The sequence below is a fragment of the Diceros bicornis genome, chromosome 26 (assembly GCF_020826845.1).
Source record: "Diceros bicornis minor isolate mBicDic1 chromosome 26, mDicBic1.mat.cur, whole genome shotgun sequence".
Classification (NCBI taxonomy): Eukaryota; Metazoa; Chordata; class Mammalia; order Perissodactyla; family Rhinocerotidae; genus Diceros; species Diceros bicornis.
The window spans coordinates 45,202,118-45,219,188 of NC_080765.1; the positions used below are offsets into that span (position 1 = coordinate 45,202,118).

At 40.3% G+C, this 17,071-nt stretch overlaps 1 protein-coding gene across 4 annotated transcripts; it reads left to right on the forward strand.

Moving 5' to 3' along the window:
• Positions 1-1,336: 1,336 nt before the first annotated feature.
• ZNF200 (zinc finger protein 200) lies at positions 1,337-17,071 on the forward strand. 4 transcript variants are annotated; one of them, XM_058570205.1, is made up of 6 exons: positions 1,337-1,531; positions 2,308-2,629; positions 3,237-3,328; positions 3,656-3,779; positions 3,918-3,990; positions 11,772-11,790. In XM_058570205.1, the coding sequence occupies exons 2-5, from the start codon at positions 2,383-2,385 to the stop codon at positions 3,938-3,940; spliced, it is 486 nt and encodes a 161-aa protein (XP_058426188.1). In that variant the 5' UTR covers positions 1,337-1,531; positions 2,308-2,382; the 3' UTR covers positions 3,941-3,990; positions 11,772-11,790. The 4 variants fall into 4 exon arrangements, with proteins under 4 accessions (XP_058426188.1, XP_058426187.1, XP_058426186.1 ...); XM_058570204.1 differs by lacking the exon at positions 3,918-3,990 and having other exon boundaries at positions 1,338-1,531; positions 11,772-17,071; XM_058570203.1 differs by lacking the exon at positions 3,918-3,990 and having other exon boundaries at positions 1,339-1,531; positions 2,215-2,629; positions 11,769-17,071.

Sequence of the window (17,071 nt, forward strand, 5' to 3'; positions counted from 1 at the left end):
CTTGTTTGACTTTATTAATATTGTTCTTAAAAGTTTTTTAAAAAATATAGTCACTCAGGTTTATATTTTATTCCGAGGCATCTCAGTTTTCTATTTTGCCTCAACATCAAACTTAATGTTCTCTTTAGTGTTCTTTTATTGGTTATTAAATTCCATTTTGTGCCTGTTGTATAAAAGCAGGATTCTTTTTTTCCCAGAAGAATAGAAAATTTTTGCTAGAACTATTTAACACTAAGTTGAAATGCTACCCTTTCACATAGGTCCACATATATTCAGATCCATTTTGGTACTTACTATTCTTTTCTATTGTTCTACTTATTTACTCCAAGTTCAAACCATACTGCTTTGATTAGAGGAGTTTTGTTTTTCAGTAATTTTAATGTCTGGAAAGGCAGGTATTCTTTACCGTTAAAAAAATTTTTGGTGCCACACAGTTTTGACACTAGTCTCTTTATAACATTTTAAGCCACGGCTAAGTGAGTCACCTACAGTGAGCGTTAAGAAAAGGCATTCATTTGTATTTTTACTTTTGTCGCTCTGCTGGAGACTGGTGTTACACAGAGGAATAATGCAATCCCCGGCCTTGGGTGATCCCAACCCTGATCAATGCCTCACTGGAGAATGAACCGAGCACGGGAACAATGCAGAGAGAAAAGACGCTGTTAGGGGTCCGTGAAAGGCTGAAATTGAGGACCGAAACGGAGATGGTCCGAGAAGGACGCCTAGAGTTTCTTAGAAAATAAGATGGCCGGTACACACCGCAGTGTAGAAGCTAGCAAGCAGGGAAGAGGAGGGTCGCCGGCTCTAACCTATGGGCCGCCCCTGTCGGAAGGGACGGCTGTAAAACGACCCACGACCGGGCAGAACTCTAAACCCACCACCCATTCCCCGCCTCGGCAGTCCTGTAACCCACCCGCGGTGCTGCGGCGGAAGCTGAGAGCCCCTCCTCAAACCTTCCGGGCCGAGGGACAATCCACTTCCGGTCGAGCCTCAGCCCTGCCCCGCCTCAACCGCCGCGCCTAGCGGTCTCCCATTGGCTGTTTGGAGCCGAACTACATTTCCCAGCAGGCCTTGAAGTTAGACAGCCCGTACCTGGAATGGTGCCAGCCCGTCATGGAGGAGTGGAGCCAGCCTTCTGCTTTCCGTCTCCCAGGTAGAGCCACAAAGAGAGCGGCAGTCGCCAGCCTGGCCTACCGCCGGCCCTGAGAGCTCCGCCGGCCGGCCTCGAGCCTCGCCTTCTCAAGCGCAGACTGCCCGCTCCGAGCGGGGAGACCAGGCTTGCGCACCGGAAACGAGGCACCGGGCGTGACGTCACGGCTGCCGAGGCGTTCGGCTTCCCAGAAGGCATCGCGCCCCCGCCGTCGTCCCCAACTGACGGCGGCGCACGCCAATCGTCGCCCGCGGCTTATGAGGACGCTCCGAAGGGCGAGGGGAGGGCTCGGCCTCTCGCGCCTAGTTTCCCGGTCTCTCCCTCAGCTGGGTCTTTGGGCCATCCTCAGCGAGCGCCCAGGCGCGGCAGAGCCCCCGAGAGGTGAGGGGCTCCGCGAGGGCGGGAACCTGTCTGAGGCGACCTCTGGGGAGCGGAGCGTGGTGCGTTGCTGCGGGAGCCTGGCCAGATAGGAATCCGGGGGTGGGCCCCCGACAGTGCCGCCGGCTGGGCTTCGCGGTAGAGGTGCCCCTTGGCCCGTGGGAGGGTTTCCAGAGTGGGCTTGGCCCGGTGGGCCCTACTGGGATGTTCCCTGCCCCTCTCAACGGCGCTTTGACGGCAGAAAGGAAGTCCGTAGGCCTCATGTGGTCTCCTCATGCAGCCTTGCGTTTGCTCCTTGAGGAGTCAGCTGCCCCCGAAGGGCATCCGAGGGACCTGCGGTCCAAGGAGCGCAGTACGGCCAGATTCAGTGGCCAAGCTAACTTCTAAGCAGATGCCCTCGGTATTGGACCCCAGATTTCCTCTCTTCTAGCCCCGTTGCTCTTTCCACCCGCATGAGTTAAACCACTCTTCCCAGTAGAGTTTGCACTTCGTATTTCTGGGAGGATGGCCCTTTGTCTTATGCCGGCTGCCTGTGCTGGCAGGCACAGGCAGCCGGCCCCTGAGGTTTGGACATCCTCTGGCTTTCATTCTCAGGATCTTCCTTTTAGGCCGTGCTAAGAGTATCAGGGACCTTCTTTTTCAGTTATGAGTTCCCTGCCTCAGCTTATCTTTCCATTCTGATTTAGATCTCATGTGGCCTCACTACCCAAGCCACATATTGGAGTGCAGGCATGCCCTGCCTGATCTTGTGGGTAACCCATGGTTCCTGTCATCTGCAGCTTGGCTGTCTTCAGCTCTTGACAGATTTCTCGAAGCTCTGCAGAAACAAGTGTGGTGTGTGATTTCAAGGTGTGATGGCTGCAAAAGTGGTTCCTATGCCCCCAAAGCCAAAGCGGTCATTTATACTGAGAGTTCCTCCAGACTCCAAGCTGGGCCAAGACCTACTTCGAGATGCTACTAGTGGGCCCAAGACCATCCACCAGCTGGTTCTGGAGCACTTTCTTACCTTCTTGCCCAAGCCAAGCCTGGTCCAGCCCAGTCAGAAAGTCAGTGAGACCTTGGTTATTATGAAGGATGTGAGCTCAGACCTTCAGAACAGAGGTAAGAAGCCCATGCTGTTTCACTAGAAGAGAAGGGGATCGTACTAGGGGCTGAGATAGGCTTCTGTGTTAGTAATGAATTTGGGTGGTAGATATTGGAAAAAGGAGTTGATTCTAATAAGTCAACGTGTTGGGGAGAGGGAGTATTTTTTTCTCAAGCTGGAGCTTGAGTGGTTTGCTGGGTGTGTGTAAAGCCACAGAATAAACTGTGCTTTTCTGTAGTGTCAATTTTACACAAACATTTGGGGGGCAGGGGGAATATCTTTTTAAGATAAAGAAATGTGAGTGAATTATTGAATTGACTTCAGTTTATGTGGAATTTTGGAAATTTTGTGTTTGCTGTGGGCATCTTCAGACTATCTTCTCCTAACTTTTCCTCTAGTAGTAATGGGAGTAGAAAAAGGTGCTTAGGGAAATCATTCTTTTCGTAATGAGGAGACCCCATATAGGTTCAAGATCCTGTGGTTTATGGCTTGACTTCTGACTGTGCTCACAGGAGCAGAAAAAGCCATCAGTTACCTGCAGACAGCCTGGCCTCAAGGTGTGGATCGAGTCTCCGTATTAGAGTCACTGACTTTTCCATTAACTACAGCTTCCTCTTTCTCCAGTGCAACCTCATCCCTTAGTGAAGCTTCTGCCCAGAGAAGGAATCCCACAGAAACAGGAGACAGTGTCTGTGTGTTTGAAAGCTAAGCCTGAGGTGGGTTGTTTTCCAGTTCACTGTTTGAGTGCATTACTTTCTCTGCTTTCGCAGCCCTCCCCACTCAGCCAACCCATGTATAAAAACACACTTTTGGGAGTCAGCAAGGAGAGTGGGCTCGTTCTTCATTGCCTCCTTGGATGTTTGCCTTCTGCTTTTCCTCTAGCTCCTCTCTGAGCCTGGCTTTCTTGTCTGTGCTGCACTGCGTGGAACTTACAGACCCCTTTCGCCATCCCTACCTTGATCTTTGGGTCTAAGTCTTTCTTATCAGTAGGGCTGTCAAGCAACCTCTGTTACTAAGAGAAATGGGGGCTACTGCTCTTTCAGGAGCTGATGGTCTTTGAGGATTTGAATGTGTTTCACTCCCAAGAAGAATGTGTGAACCTGGATCCTGCTCAACAGCCCACATCAGAGAAGGAAGAAGACAGTGTTGGGGAGATGATATTACTGGGTAAGAAATCAAGTCCCTTGTGTGTTCAGATTGAATGCTATGTTCTTCTGCTTTGTTTCAGACTTTTTCAAGACATTATTCACACCACCTAAGCACATGTACACACATGCTTAATTTTTGTTTTATTCCGTGTGGCAGAGCCTGCTCCAGCTGGGGGGTAGCCATTTTCCCTGTATCATGAGGGCAGCAAGGGTAGAGGGAACTTCTCTTGGTAAGCAAGACCTGTGGCTGATGTACTAATATCAAACATTCAAACAGAAAATGTGGGCAGACTGTTTCTGAATCCATTTTCTGGATTTGGTGCTATTCTCCCAATAGGTATATTTTAAATTAGTGCTTTCACTGGACACATGACTAATTCTTTTAAGTCTTTTTTTTTTTCTTGATGTTCAGTAGCTGTGAAGCCTACAAGCATAAGTGAAAATATATTCCACTATTGATGGGAATAATATCTCATACTTATTAAGCACTTGCATGCCATCATGTGCTGGGCACTAGTCTAAGTACTTTGCATGCACTTATTATCTTATGTAATTCTCACAGCAGTACGGTGGGTAAGGAATTATTACTGTTTTATGGATGATGAAACTGAAGCAGAGAAAAGTTAATGAATTTGCTAAAGGTCACACGGCAGTAGGTAGTAGAGCAAGGATTTGGACTTAGGGGATCTAACATCAGAGCTTGCAGTCTTGGCCCAGAGCTATACTGCCTCCTTGCTGCATTTCTCATAATTTTGTCAGAGAATTTTCTATATGATTGGTGAATGGGGCCTTCTTCATGTGTACTCATTTCTCAGTAATGGTTAACAAGTGTCCTCAGTGCTACATATGAACTCATCTTGTAGCAGCTTCTCTCTAAGCTGCTTAGAGATGCTTCAGCTTTTCTCGAGAAATACACTGCTACCCTAGAGTCAGAAGCCCTCAAAAATCATTTTGCTGAGTGCCTAATACTTTTTACCTTGCCTTCAGTGCTGTTTGCCTCTGAGGCTGAAGTGGAACAGAGAGTAGGTTTTGTGAGTTGCCTGGGGTGACAAAATTTCGTAATGACTATTGAACTGTATAGTTGTCTTACACCATATGGTCAGGGTAGTGGTACATAATGGGCCTGGTTAATTTCCCACAGATTATTCTATGTAATATTTATTTTAGGGAAAAGTGTAAGCAGATCAGATTTATTACACTGAGTCTTGGACAAAGCTAGCCCATTTATTTTGGGTGACTGGTTGTGGGTATGTTGCCAGTTCCAGGAACACTTTGGCCATGAGCATTGAGGCCTTGAGATCCGATCCTAAGCCTTCCCTTGCCCATACCCTGAAGCTGATGATTTAAGCCTAGAGTCATTCACTAAAATTTAATAAATGCTACTTGTTTTTTCATCAGGTAGGGTTGGGGTCTAGAATTGATATTCAGTGGGGTAAAAAGATACATAATGCTCCATTCCTGCCCTCCAAGAGCTTCCAATGTGTTTTGTAAGATAAGTCATTCACATAAAGAGATAAGCAGTGTGAAACCATTATAGCTATAAAGAGCTATGACAGGTTAAGGCAGGATTTGGACCCAGGAGCAGAGTTTGGAAGAAGATGGATTTGATTTTATATGAGATTGAATCCATGGCAGGAAATATGAGATTATCCTCTGAGAACTTGGCCCTTGGGGATTGGAGGTCACATGTAAGGACGTAGAGATTTGGGAGTCATAAGCATAGAGCTGATAGTTGAAATAGTAACAGTTGGTCAGTTTGCAAAGGGAAAAGTATAAGGGAATAAACTTTGTGGGGACAGAAATCAAAGGAGAGCTCTTGACAGAGGAGGACAGAATGTGTCTCAGTCCAAGTGAACCACATGAAAACAACTGAAAATGTAGAACACCTAAGCAAATCCTCAGTGAGACAGTTGTTATGGTTATCTCTGCCCTCTACTGTGGTAAGAGAATATACCTTTTCAAGATTGATGCAAATTGACCACATGCTATGCAACAAAGACATGTAGATTCCAAAAAGTAAAGATAATACAAAAGCATCTATCATAATACAGTACAACTATAAATTAATAATGAACTCAGAAAAAAAGTTCGTTCCACCTGGAAACTTTAAAACTATTAAGTAACCTTGGGTCAAGGGGGAATTACAAATTAAAATTGCATAATTTTTTTAGAAAACACTGTGTATCAGAATCTATGGTATAACCTAAAGTGGTACTTAGAGGAAAATTCATGGCTGTAAAAACATATCTATTAACTTAGAAAAATGAAAGTAATTAAGTCTCTGACTCGAAGTTAGGAAAACAACAAGATAAAGGAAAAACAGAAAGAAAGTATTAATAAATACAAAATTAGAAGTCAATAAGTTAGAAATACAAACAATAAAGGAACTGATAAATAGATTTAAACACAAATAGATAAATGAATTTCCCTATAGGAAATTGAAATTGTCAGAAAACTAGCCCCCACCCAAGAAAAGGGACCAGCCTCAGTGTCACAGAAAATTCTTGTAAATCTTTAAAAATTAGACAATTAAAATGCTATGAAAACTTCCAGAGTATATAAAAAGAAGGCAAACTTCCAAATTCTTTTTGTGAAATTAGTGTAACAAAGATACCATAACCTGATAAAAACTGCCAGGACCAAATAAGATTTAATCCAGGAATGCAAAAATGATTTAATAATAGAAAGTCTATTAATATAATCCATCTTATAATAAAAAGAAAAATCCTACAATCATTTTCATATTTACTGAAAGATATTTGACAAAATACAAACCCCTTCTTCATAAGAACACTTCACAAAATATTAATTAATGGATACTTCCTTAACTTATCCTTTCAGCCAGCATCATCTTTAATGGGAAACACTCAGAGGCATTCCCAGTAAAATTAGGAATACAACAATGAAGTCCAGTATTACCACTACTATTTAACATTGTGTTTCATGTATTAGCCCATGCAGTTAAATGGGAAAGAAATTAGATGTATAAGAACTTAAGAACTTAAGAGAAAAGTAAAATTATGACTATTTAGTGTACAATATAATTTTGTAGCTGGAAAACCATAGAGAATGTCTGAAAACTTATTAGCAATAATAAGAGCATTCAGTAAGACAGTGGGATGTAAAATTATTACACGGAAATCACTGGCTTTCGTATATGCAAAACAATCATTTGGAAGATATAAAATAGGAATAAAAAAGGTTAAACACTTAGGGATAAACTTAAGAAATGTGCAAAAATTATGAGGAAAACTTTAAAACACTTCTAAAGGACACAGAAGTAGATTTGAATGAGTGGAAGGACATACCGTGTTCTTGTCTAGGAAACTTTAACATAAATAGGTCAGTTTTCCCCAAGTTGATTTATGAATTCAATGTAATCCCTTTAACAATACCAATAAGATTTTTTCCCTGGAACTAGACAATTGGATCTCATATTCAAATGGAAAAATAAATACGAGTCACTAGGAAAATGGAAAAGAGCATTGGGGTGGGAGGGGTTGTAGCCTATCAGGTGTGAAAGCAGCCTCTAAAGCCATGTCAGGAAAACAGTGTGGTATTGGCATGTGATCAGACGGACCAATGGGATGGAATAAGAAGTCCAGAAATAGCCTCAAATACACATGGGGATTTAGTTTATGATAAAGTTAGAATTTCCAGTCAGCAAAGGGACATTTTGATGAAAGGTGTTGGGACAACTCATTAGCCATTTGGTGAATCATACTTTACTTTGCACACCAAGTAAAACTCGAAATGGATCAAAGATTTTAAGTATTAAAAAAAAAAAAACACAAAAGCGCAATTAGAGAAAATGGGTGAATTCTTTTATAACCATGGGATAGGAAGGTTTTTCTAATTAAGACTCAAAAGTCCAGAAGTCTTGAAAGAAAAGATCGATGTATTAAATACATAAAAATAAAAAAATTCTGTATGGCGAAATAAAAAACAAATATATATGCAAATAAAATGCAATAAATGGGAGGAAATATTTGCAACTCATATCAGACAAAAGCCTAATCTCCCTAATTTATAAAGAGCGCCTAGAAATAGGGAAGAGAAAGATCAACAGATTCACTGAGAAATACAAATTACCCTTAAACACATGAAAGGATGTCCAGTCCTGCTTATAATTAGAAATGCAAATTAAACCGCTACTGAGTTACCTTTTTTTTTTTTTTTGTGAGGAAGATCAGCCCTGAGCTAACATCCATGCTAATCCTGCTCTTTTTGCTGAGGAAGACCGGCTTTTAATCTATCAGATTTGTGGAAATCGGAAACTTAGCAACACAGTGCTGGTGAGGTAGTTAGGAGACAGTATACTGCTGGTGGGAATGCAGCATGGGACAGTCCCTATATCTGGGAATCTGTCATTACCCATATTATAGACGCATTTAGCCTTTGATCTAGCAGTCCCACCTCTGGGAATCTGACCTTCAGATAATAGCAACAGCACACATTCAAAATAATGTACAAACAAAATAATGTACAATTCATTGTGGTATTATTTGTAAAAACACAAGGATAAAAACAGTCTAAGTGTGTCTGCAGAGGATGGGTTGAATATGGTGTGTCCACATACCATACCCTGATAATCCCTGAGAACTGGAATATAGCGATTGAAATAAAGCAAGTAGCAGAAATATACACAGTATAGTACCTTTTATATAAGAAAGGAGAGAAAAAGGAAATTTATTGCCTAAAGAAACAATGGAAGAATAAAGAAACTACTGGCATATCTTAGAGATATTGAGGGTTCGGTTCCAGACCACCACAATAAATCAAATACCGCAATAAAGTGAGTCACACGAATTTTTTGGTTTCCCAGTGCATATAAAAGTTATGTTTACACTGTACTGTAGTCTGTTAAGTGTACAATAGCATTATGTCTAAGAAAACAATGTACATACCTTAATTTAAAAATATTTTATTGCTAAAAAATGCTAAGCATCATCTGAGCCTTCAGTGAGTCATAATCTTTTTGCTGGTAGAGGGTCTTATAAAAAACAAAATCTACAAAGCACAATACAGTGAAGCACAATACAAAATCATACACCTATAATAAAAACTAGTACCTGTCTGGGGGATGAATAGAATGGATGGGGACAGGGATTGAAGTAAGGCTTCTCGGTGTATGGTTTTTCATGTTTTAATTTTTGAGCCATATAAATATATTAGCTACTAAATTTTTTTTTTATTTTAAAAATTAGTACATTAAAGGAATGTAAAATATATTCATTGACACTTTCAGGAAAATAAGAAAAATCATATGCATTTAAAATGAATTGTCCTCAGAACAGATATTTAGCCCTTTAATATAACCTAACATTTATAGTCATTCATAAAACACTGATGGTAATTCCTTAAAACTGAGAACAAAACAAGGAAACCTGCTATCACTATTAATATCATTAACTAGATTTTCTAAAGCAAGAAGGTAAGAAAAAAGGGTTAAGAAGGATATTTATTGGAAAAGGAGGGAATCAAAATATAATTTGGACTTAGAAAATCTAAAAAGATGAACTAAAACATTATATTTAATAATTTTAAAGTAGGTAGATGGGAAATAAATATATAACAACCAATAGCATTTTTAAATAAACACAAAATAATGAAAGCTCTCATTCAGAATGACTATAAAATAGGAGTAAACTAGAAATTTATTGGGAAATATAAAAGATGATTCTTTTTTTTTGTGTGAGGAAGATCAGCCCTGAGCTAACATCCATGCCAATCCTCCTCTTTTTGCTAAGGAAGAGTGGCACTGAACTAACATCTATTGCCAAGCCTCCTCTGTTTTTTTGTTTGTTTGTTTTTTTGTTTGTTTTTTTTTTGCTTTTTCTTCCCAAAGTCCCAGTAGATAGTTGTATGTCATAGTTGCACATCCTGCTAGTTGCTGTATGTGGGACACCGCCTCAGCATGGCCCGACAAGCGGTGCGTCGGTGCGCACCCCAGATCCGAACCCCGGCCACCAGTAGTGGAGCACACGCACTTAACCACTAAGCCATGGGGCTGGCCCCAAAAGATTCTTAAATATTGGAGAGACACGGGTCTAAATGGGAAATCTAAAATTGTGTAAAGTTATTGGTGCCATCCAAATTTATTTATACTGTAAATACAGTCAGAGTCAAAAATTTTTAAAAACGTAGAAATGGATATTCTGGCTGGTTTTACCAATATTAGCCATGTTCAAACAATAACAAACAGTGTGATACTGAACTTCAAATGTATTAGATTTACTATAAAAATAAATCATAAAAGAATGGCCAGAAAACTGAATAGAAATTTATCAGATTTTGAAAGACTGATTTTTTTTTTGTCATTTCAAGTTGTGGAGTTATTATAGGGGAAGACTTCAATTAGAAAATATTTACATCAATAGTGATTGACAAAAAGAATAAGATTTGGAATATATAAAATTTCTTTAAATTTATAAAAGTCTCAGCCTAATAGTTAAAATTACTAGTTTGCAATAATCAAAGTGCAAAATAAAGCTACAATGAGAAACCATTTTATACCTACTAAATATTTTTTTTTAACTTTCTTTTTTTTTTTTTTGTGAGGAAGATTGGCTCTGAGCTGACATCTGCCAATCCTCCTCTTTTTGCCGAGGAAGACTGGCCCTGGGCTAACATCCATGCCCATCTTCCTCCACTTTATATGGGATGCCGCCACAGCATGGCTTGACAAGCGGTGTGTTGGTGCGCCCCCGGGATCCAAACCGGCGGACCCCAGGCCGCCGCAGCAGAATGCGCACACTTAACCACTTGTGTCACCGGGCTGGCCCCCCTACTAAATATTTTTAAATTTTATCTAATGCTGGCAAGATTAGGTAAAATTGATATCCACATGTTGTTGGTTGTAATGAAATTGGTACATTTTCTTTGGAAAGCAGTGTGACAGTTCATATCAAGAGCTGTGATAAAAATTGGCATATTCCTTGACCCAGCATTTTCATTATCCTAAGAGAATAATTAAAAGGAATAATTAAAAAGAAAAAATCTATTGGTGTGCCGTTGCTAAATACAGCAGAGATTCACATTCAGCTTCTGGATCAGCCACATAGCTAAGTGGTTGATTTAACCCTTTCCTTTATTTTCAGTAAGTTGCCCAGAGTATAGGGGTCCCTTTTCACCCGACCTGTTCACAGCATACTTTTTTTCTCACTTTGTTACCTAGTCTTTATAATCTTATTTTACAGACTGTTTTTGGAAGTATAATATAAATACAGAAAAGTCTATAAATCATAAGTGTAGGGCTCAACTTTTCACAAAATATACACATTTGTCTAACCGCCACCCCAAATTGACTATTCCTAGCACCCCAGAAATCCCTCTTGTGCCCTCTGCTCAGTCACTACTCTTCCTCCCCCAAAAAGACCACTATTGACTTCTACCATAGTTTCATTTTATCGGTTGTAGTAATCACTTTAATGCCCAGATAGTAATCCATTGTGTGAATATGCTATGCCCTCTTTATTTTTGGTCATTTGCATTGCTTCCAGTTTTTCACTATATAGGATATTATAATATTAATCTAATGCTATAAGACTGTAATATTTAATGTAGTGAAAACCTGAAAGTAACTCATCTTAGCATTCACGTACTGGCCTCCTAAAGATTACGAGTGGTACCCTTGGTACCCTTTAGTATTTATGTCCTGCAACCCCTAGTCCTTAGCTCGGTGCTCTACACTTAGTATAAGGTCAATATGAACTTGGTGAGGGATAATTGGTGCCTATTCAGAAAAAAAACATATGAAGTCTTTCAGTCCCACTCATTTCATTTTTTAAAAAGTCAAAAGAAGACTGTGTGCTTGCATTGTGTGGTATGGAAAGATTTATCAGTTATGTATCCCACCCTCAATAAGAGTGGAAGAGGAGTGTTGATGGCGATTTTCTGCCAGTGTTCAGATTTCTGACTTTCAAGTTTATTGTTTCATGAGAAATCTGATTTTTTTTTCCCCACCTGGTGTCATATCCCTCAAAAGTTATTAAATTCTCTGTTTCAGCAGTCAATGACAGTAATCCTGAGGGTGAAGATCTTCAGAAGGAACCTGTAGAGAATGAAGATCATAGAGAAGAATCTTCAGATTGTGATAAAATGGATTGTTCCATGGTCTCTGAGCAACTTCCCAATTGCCATAAAGAAGAAAGACTAAATCCATCCATTCCAAAGGAAAGGAAAATGAGAAATCTTTTAGTTACCATTGAAAATGATACTCCACTAGAGGAACTCTCAAAATACGTGGATATCAATGTTATCGCACTTACCCGAAATCGGAGAACAAGAAGATGGTACACTTGTCCACTGTGTGGGAAACAGTTTAATGAAAGTTCTTACCTTATTTCCCACCAGAGGACTCACACTGGAGAAAAACCCTATGACTGTAGTCACTGTGGGAAAAGCTTCAATCATAAAACAAACCTTAATAAACATGAGCGAATACATACAGGAGAGAAACCTTATTCATGTTCTCAGTGTGGGAAAAACTTTCGTCAAAATTCTCATCGGAGTCGCCATGAAGGAATCCATATAAGGGAAAAGATATTTAAGTGTCCAGAATGTGGGAAAACCTTCCCAGGGAATGAAGAATTTGTGCTTCATCTGCAGAGTCATGAGGCTGAGAGGCCATATTGTTGCAAAAAATGTGGGAGAAGATTTGGTCGGCTGTCAAACTGTACCCGGCATGAAAAAACCCATTCAGCATGTAAGACCCGAAAGCAGAAGTGTGATCGGGAAAGTTGTGATGGTCCTGCCTCAACCTGAAGTGTTTTGTAAGGAATTCTGAATTCCCAGCCTGTCTGAAAAGATACAGATATGTGAAAACCTCATTATAGCCAAAATTGGATAAATGCCCATCTTTGCTTAAACCTCAAATTTTTAGAAAATTCACAGGGAAGAAAACATCCTCAAGGGCTATACCTCAGTTAGCATCCAGGCTTTTTGTAATAAGGAGCTCTCTTATGTGAACTTAGACAACAGTGTACAGGTCACAGATCCCTTTCCTGAGAAAGGCTTTAAATATGAGTCTGGAGGCTGCTTACCTGCAAGGTGAACAGCGTGACTTGTGTATTGAAAGTATGTCCATTTTTTCCCCCCACATAGGAGTTTACACTTGAGAAGAGAAATAATGCAAAAGTCGTTATCTGGAACTTGGTTCCCCTGAAAGAACCAAACTACTGATATGTTAAGCCAACAGCTTCTATTAGCAGTTCATATAACCTTCTAAGAACATCCTGGTAAAGCTTGAGTGTTGAAAGCGATTGTTTACTTTGGAATATAGGAAAATACAGCAATTGAATGTCAAAGACTTACTCTGTCATTTGTATGCGATCTAAACTAATGATCAATTTCAATAACATTTGCAATTTGTGGTGAAAAGTGACTGTTTTACAGAAATCCTTTTCACAACGTAATTTAAAAATGCCTACTCTTCTTACTGTATTTTGTTCAGCTATTAATTGCTCAAACAACTCTCTCATGCCTTTTCCTTGCTGAAAGAAGCTTGGATTGCTCAGGCCTGGCCGCCCAGCCCCACAACTAGAAAAGCTCTTAAGAATCTTGGCCCTCTACTGAGCCAAGAAAACCTGCTAGGAAGGAAACTCCAGGCGACTGAAGAGGAGGAGGAAGAGGTTGGCTTGGCTCCATACCTGGTCAATAACCTTACCAAATGTGTAATTTTCCTCAAGCAGTCATCAGACCTTTGGCAATGGGTGGTCACTACCTCACAAGCAGAGTGTTTTATTTTTAGAAGCTATGTTTCCAGTGGCTAGCTCACATTGCCCCTCAAGAGACAGGATTCCAGTGTCTTCACTGTAGTGGATATTTGTTCTCTTTGGCTTCCAGATATCCAGACTTTCCTTCCTTGTCTGCCCAGAGGCAAGGCCAGTGGTGCCTTCATGGGACCGATCCTGTGGTGTGTGAGTTTAAGGATTCTTGGTCAGTTTTGCTCTTTTTAGGGTGCCCAACGTTTTACATAGGTATTTTGATTGGAATAGGTTAATCCTGTAAACTATTTGGGAAAAATTGTTGACTTTAAAAATTTTGTTTCCTGGGACCAACCCAGTGGCGTAGTGGTTAAGTTCACGTGCTTCACTTCAGCAGCTGGAGGTTTGCAGGTTCGGATCCCAGGCGAAGACCTACATCACTCATCAAGCCATGCTGTGGCGGTGACCCACATACAAAATAGAGGAAAGATGTTAGCTCAGGGCCAATCTTCCTCACAAAAAAAAAAAAGAAAAATTGTTTCCCATCCAGAAACATGCCTTTCCATTTATTAGAGTATTATATTCCTGAGTTAATTTTTCTGATTTTCTTCATGTAAGTTCTACACAATTGTTATTGTAAATAGTTTTTTTCTTTATATTTTTCTAGTTGGTTATTGCTCTTACATAGGAAAGTTATTTTTAACTATATATTTGTGAAACTAGCCGCCTCACTGAATGTTCTTAATTTTCAATAATTTCTCAGTTCTGTTATAATTTGTGGTTAAAAATTATACCCTCTACAAATACTAGTTTTATTTCTTTTTTTCTGCCTATTGCAATGATTTGTTATTTTTTAAACATGTAGTTCTAAGCTTTGTTTTGGTACAAAGCATACTGAAAGGAGGACAGTGTAGATACAATTCAGTCCTGAGTCCTAATTAAAAACAAAAACAAAAACAAAACACTTAATGGCCACAGAAAAACTCTCCTTTATCGACTGTATTTCAAGCCACTGGTACCCTTTAAAACCAGGGATAAAACTGGCTTCCAAAAGCGTTCTTCTCTTGCAAAATCCTCTAGAAGTCTGGCCCAGGTCCACCTGGTTATCGGACAGAGGAGCCGCCTGCAGACCTAGAAAATGTAAAGGTTGAACTGCTGCCTCGCAGTGACTGGAGAGGGTGGGGTCCCTGGGGTGAAATGGTCCTGTTTCCTGCCCAACGGTTGGGCTACACAGTCCCCAGGGCATGTGGGTGGGTGACACTCCCATGACCCAAACCGCCTTGCCACACCCCAGAGGTGCCCTCCATGCCCCAGGCTGCAGTGTGCACGAGAGCCCAAGTGCTCCCTGTCAGGGTCAGGGTCGTTGCCACCTAGTGTCCCCAGAGGGCAGTTCGTGGGCCAGTCGACTTCCTGGCATCTGACCCCCAGACCCTGGAGGGGCTGGAGGAGAGGGCCCTTTGCCCCTGCCTGGGAGCACAGGGCCCACACACCCAGGGTTGTCTGCCTCGAGTAAGTGCCCAATCAGGAACCCGACAAACAGTTAATGAAAAAAAGTCAACACAACAACAAATGGGTTTCCAGTTAGAAGATAGGAAGTACCAAAGATCTGATTCCAACACCAACTACAAATTGAAGGCACACATCCCCTGAAGACGGGCGCCAGGCCCTGGGTTGTAAAGGGGAGCAACACACCCATGGAGTTTCCTGGGGTGGGAGTGGGAGCAGAAATTCAGTAAATCTCAAAAATATGTGTGCAGCTACACACTTTGACAAGTGCTAGGAAGGAAAAGGATTCTACGAGAGTGTTACAGGTGGATTTCCCAGAGAGGACTCTGGGGAAGTGGCATTTAAACTGAGACCCGAAGGATGAGATAGGGGAGGAAGGGGGCAGCAGGGGAGGAAGGAGGCAGTGAGGGGATGTTCCAATAACAAGACATGAACAGATAATTTTTAGATAAGGACACATAAATGACTAAAAGAAGTATGAAAGAATGTTCAGCCTTACTAGTAATGTAGGAATTACAAGTTGAAAGAACAAGATGTCATTTTAGATGTATTACATGAGCAGGTGTGTGTGTCTAAATGTTTGGCTTGGCAAAAGAGGAATGATAGCATCTATCTACTGTGACAAAAATGTTTTAAAAAATTATTACTCTTTGACCCAGTAATTTATCTTCTATGTACAAGGAAAAACATAACATTATAATACTGAAAAAATTAGAAACAACCTAAATGGTTGAATAAATATGGTGGAATATTGTAAAGCTAATAAAAACAACGCTTTTCATTAATCTTGTTTGGCAGAGTGGGTTTCGTCCTCTTTCCATTCTCTCTTGAGCCCACTCTAGTTTGACTTTCAACTCCAACACTTCACTGAACATTTATAGACTATTTCACCCAACAACAGCAGAATACATGTTCTTCTCAAGCTCACATGAAACATCACCAAAGCAGACTACATCTGGGCCATGCAAATTGAAAAGAATAGAAATCATACAAAGTATGTTCTCAGATCACAATGAAATTAAACTAGAAGTTAATAAAAGAAAGATAGCTGGAAAAATCCCAAAATATTTGGAGATTTAACAACACACTTCTAAATAATAAATGGGTGAAAGAAGGAGACTTGAGAAATTTAAAAATATTTTTAACTAAATGAAAATGAAAATACAACTTATCAAAATTTGTGGGATGCAATGAAAGCAATGCTTAGAGGGAAATTTATAGCATTGGATGCATATATTGAAAAAGAAGAGGGCTGGCCCAGTGGAATCATGGTTAAGTTCATGTGCTCCACTTCAGTGGCCTGGGGTTCACAGGTTCAGATCCCAGGCGTGGACCTACACACCGCTCATCAAGCTACGCTGTGGCAGCATCCCACATACAAATCAGAGGAAGATTGGCATAGATGTTAGCTCAATGACAATCTTTCTCAAGCAAAAAGAGGAGGATTGGCAACAGATGTTAGCTCAGGGCCAATCTTCCTCACTAAGAAAAAAAGAAGAAGAAGAAAGATCTAAAATCAATAATCTTAAGTTGCCATCTTAAGATCTACAAAAGAAGATGTAATTAAATCCAAGGTAAACAAAAGAAAAGACATAATAAAAATTAGAGTAGAAATCAATGAAATTAAAAACAGGGAATCAATAGAGAAAATCAACAAAATCAACAGCTGTTTCTTTGAAAAGATCAACACAATTGATAATCCCCTAGCCAGACTAATCAACAATAGAAGATAGAAGGCACAAATTAATACTATCAGAAATGATAAAGGGGCCATCACTGTGAATCCTATGAACATTAAAAGGATAATAAAGGAATATTGTGAATAACTCTATGCCCATAAATTTGATAACCTAGATGAAATGGACCAATTCCTGAAAGACACAATCTACCAAAACTCACTCAAGGAAACGTAATCTGAATAGGCCTGTATTAATTAAAGAAACTATGAATAATTAATAACCTTCCAAAACAGAAAGCACCAGGCACAGATGGTTTCACTGGTGAATTCTACAAAACATTTATGGAAGAAATTATGCCAATTCTCTACAATCTCTTCCAGAAAACAGAAGCAGAGGGAACACTTCATCACTCATTCTAT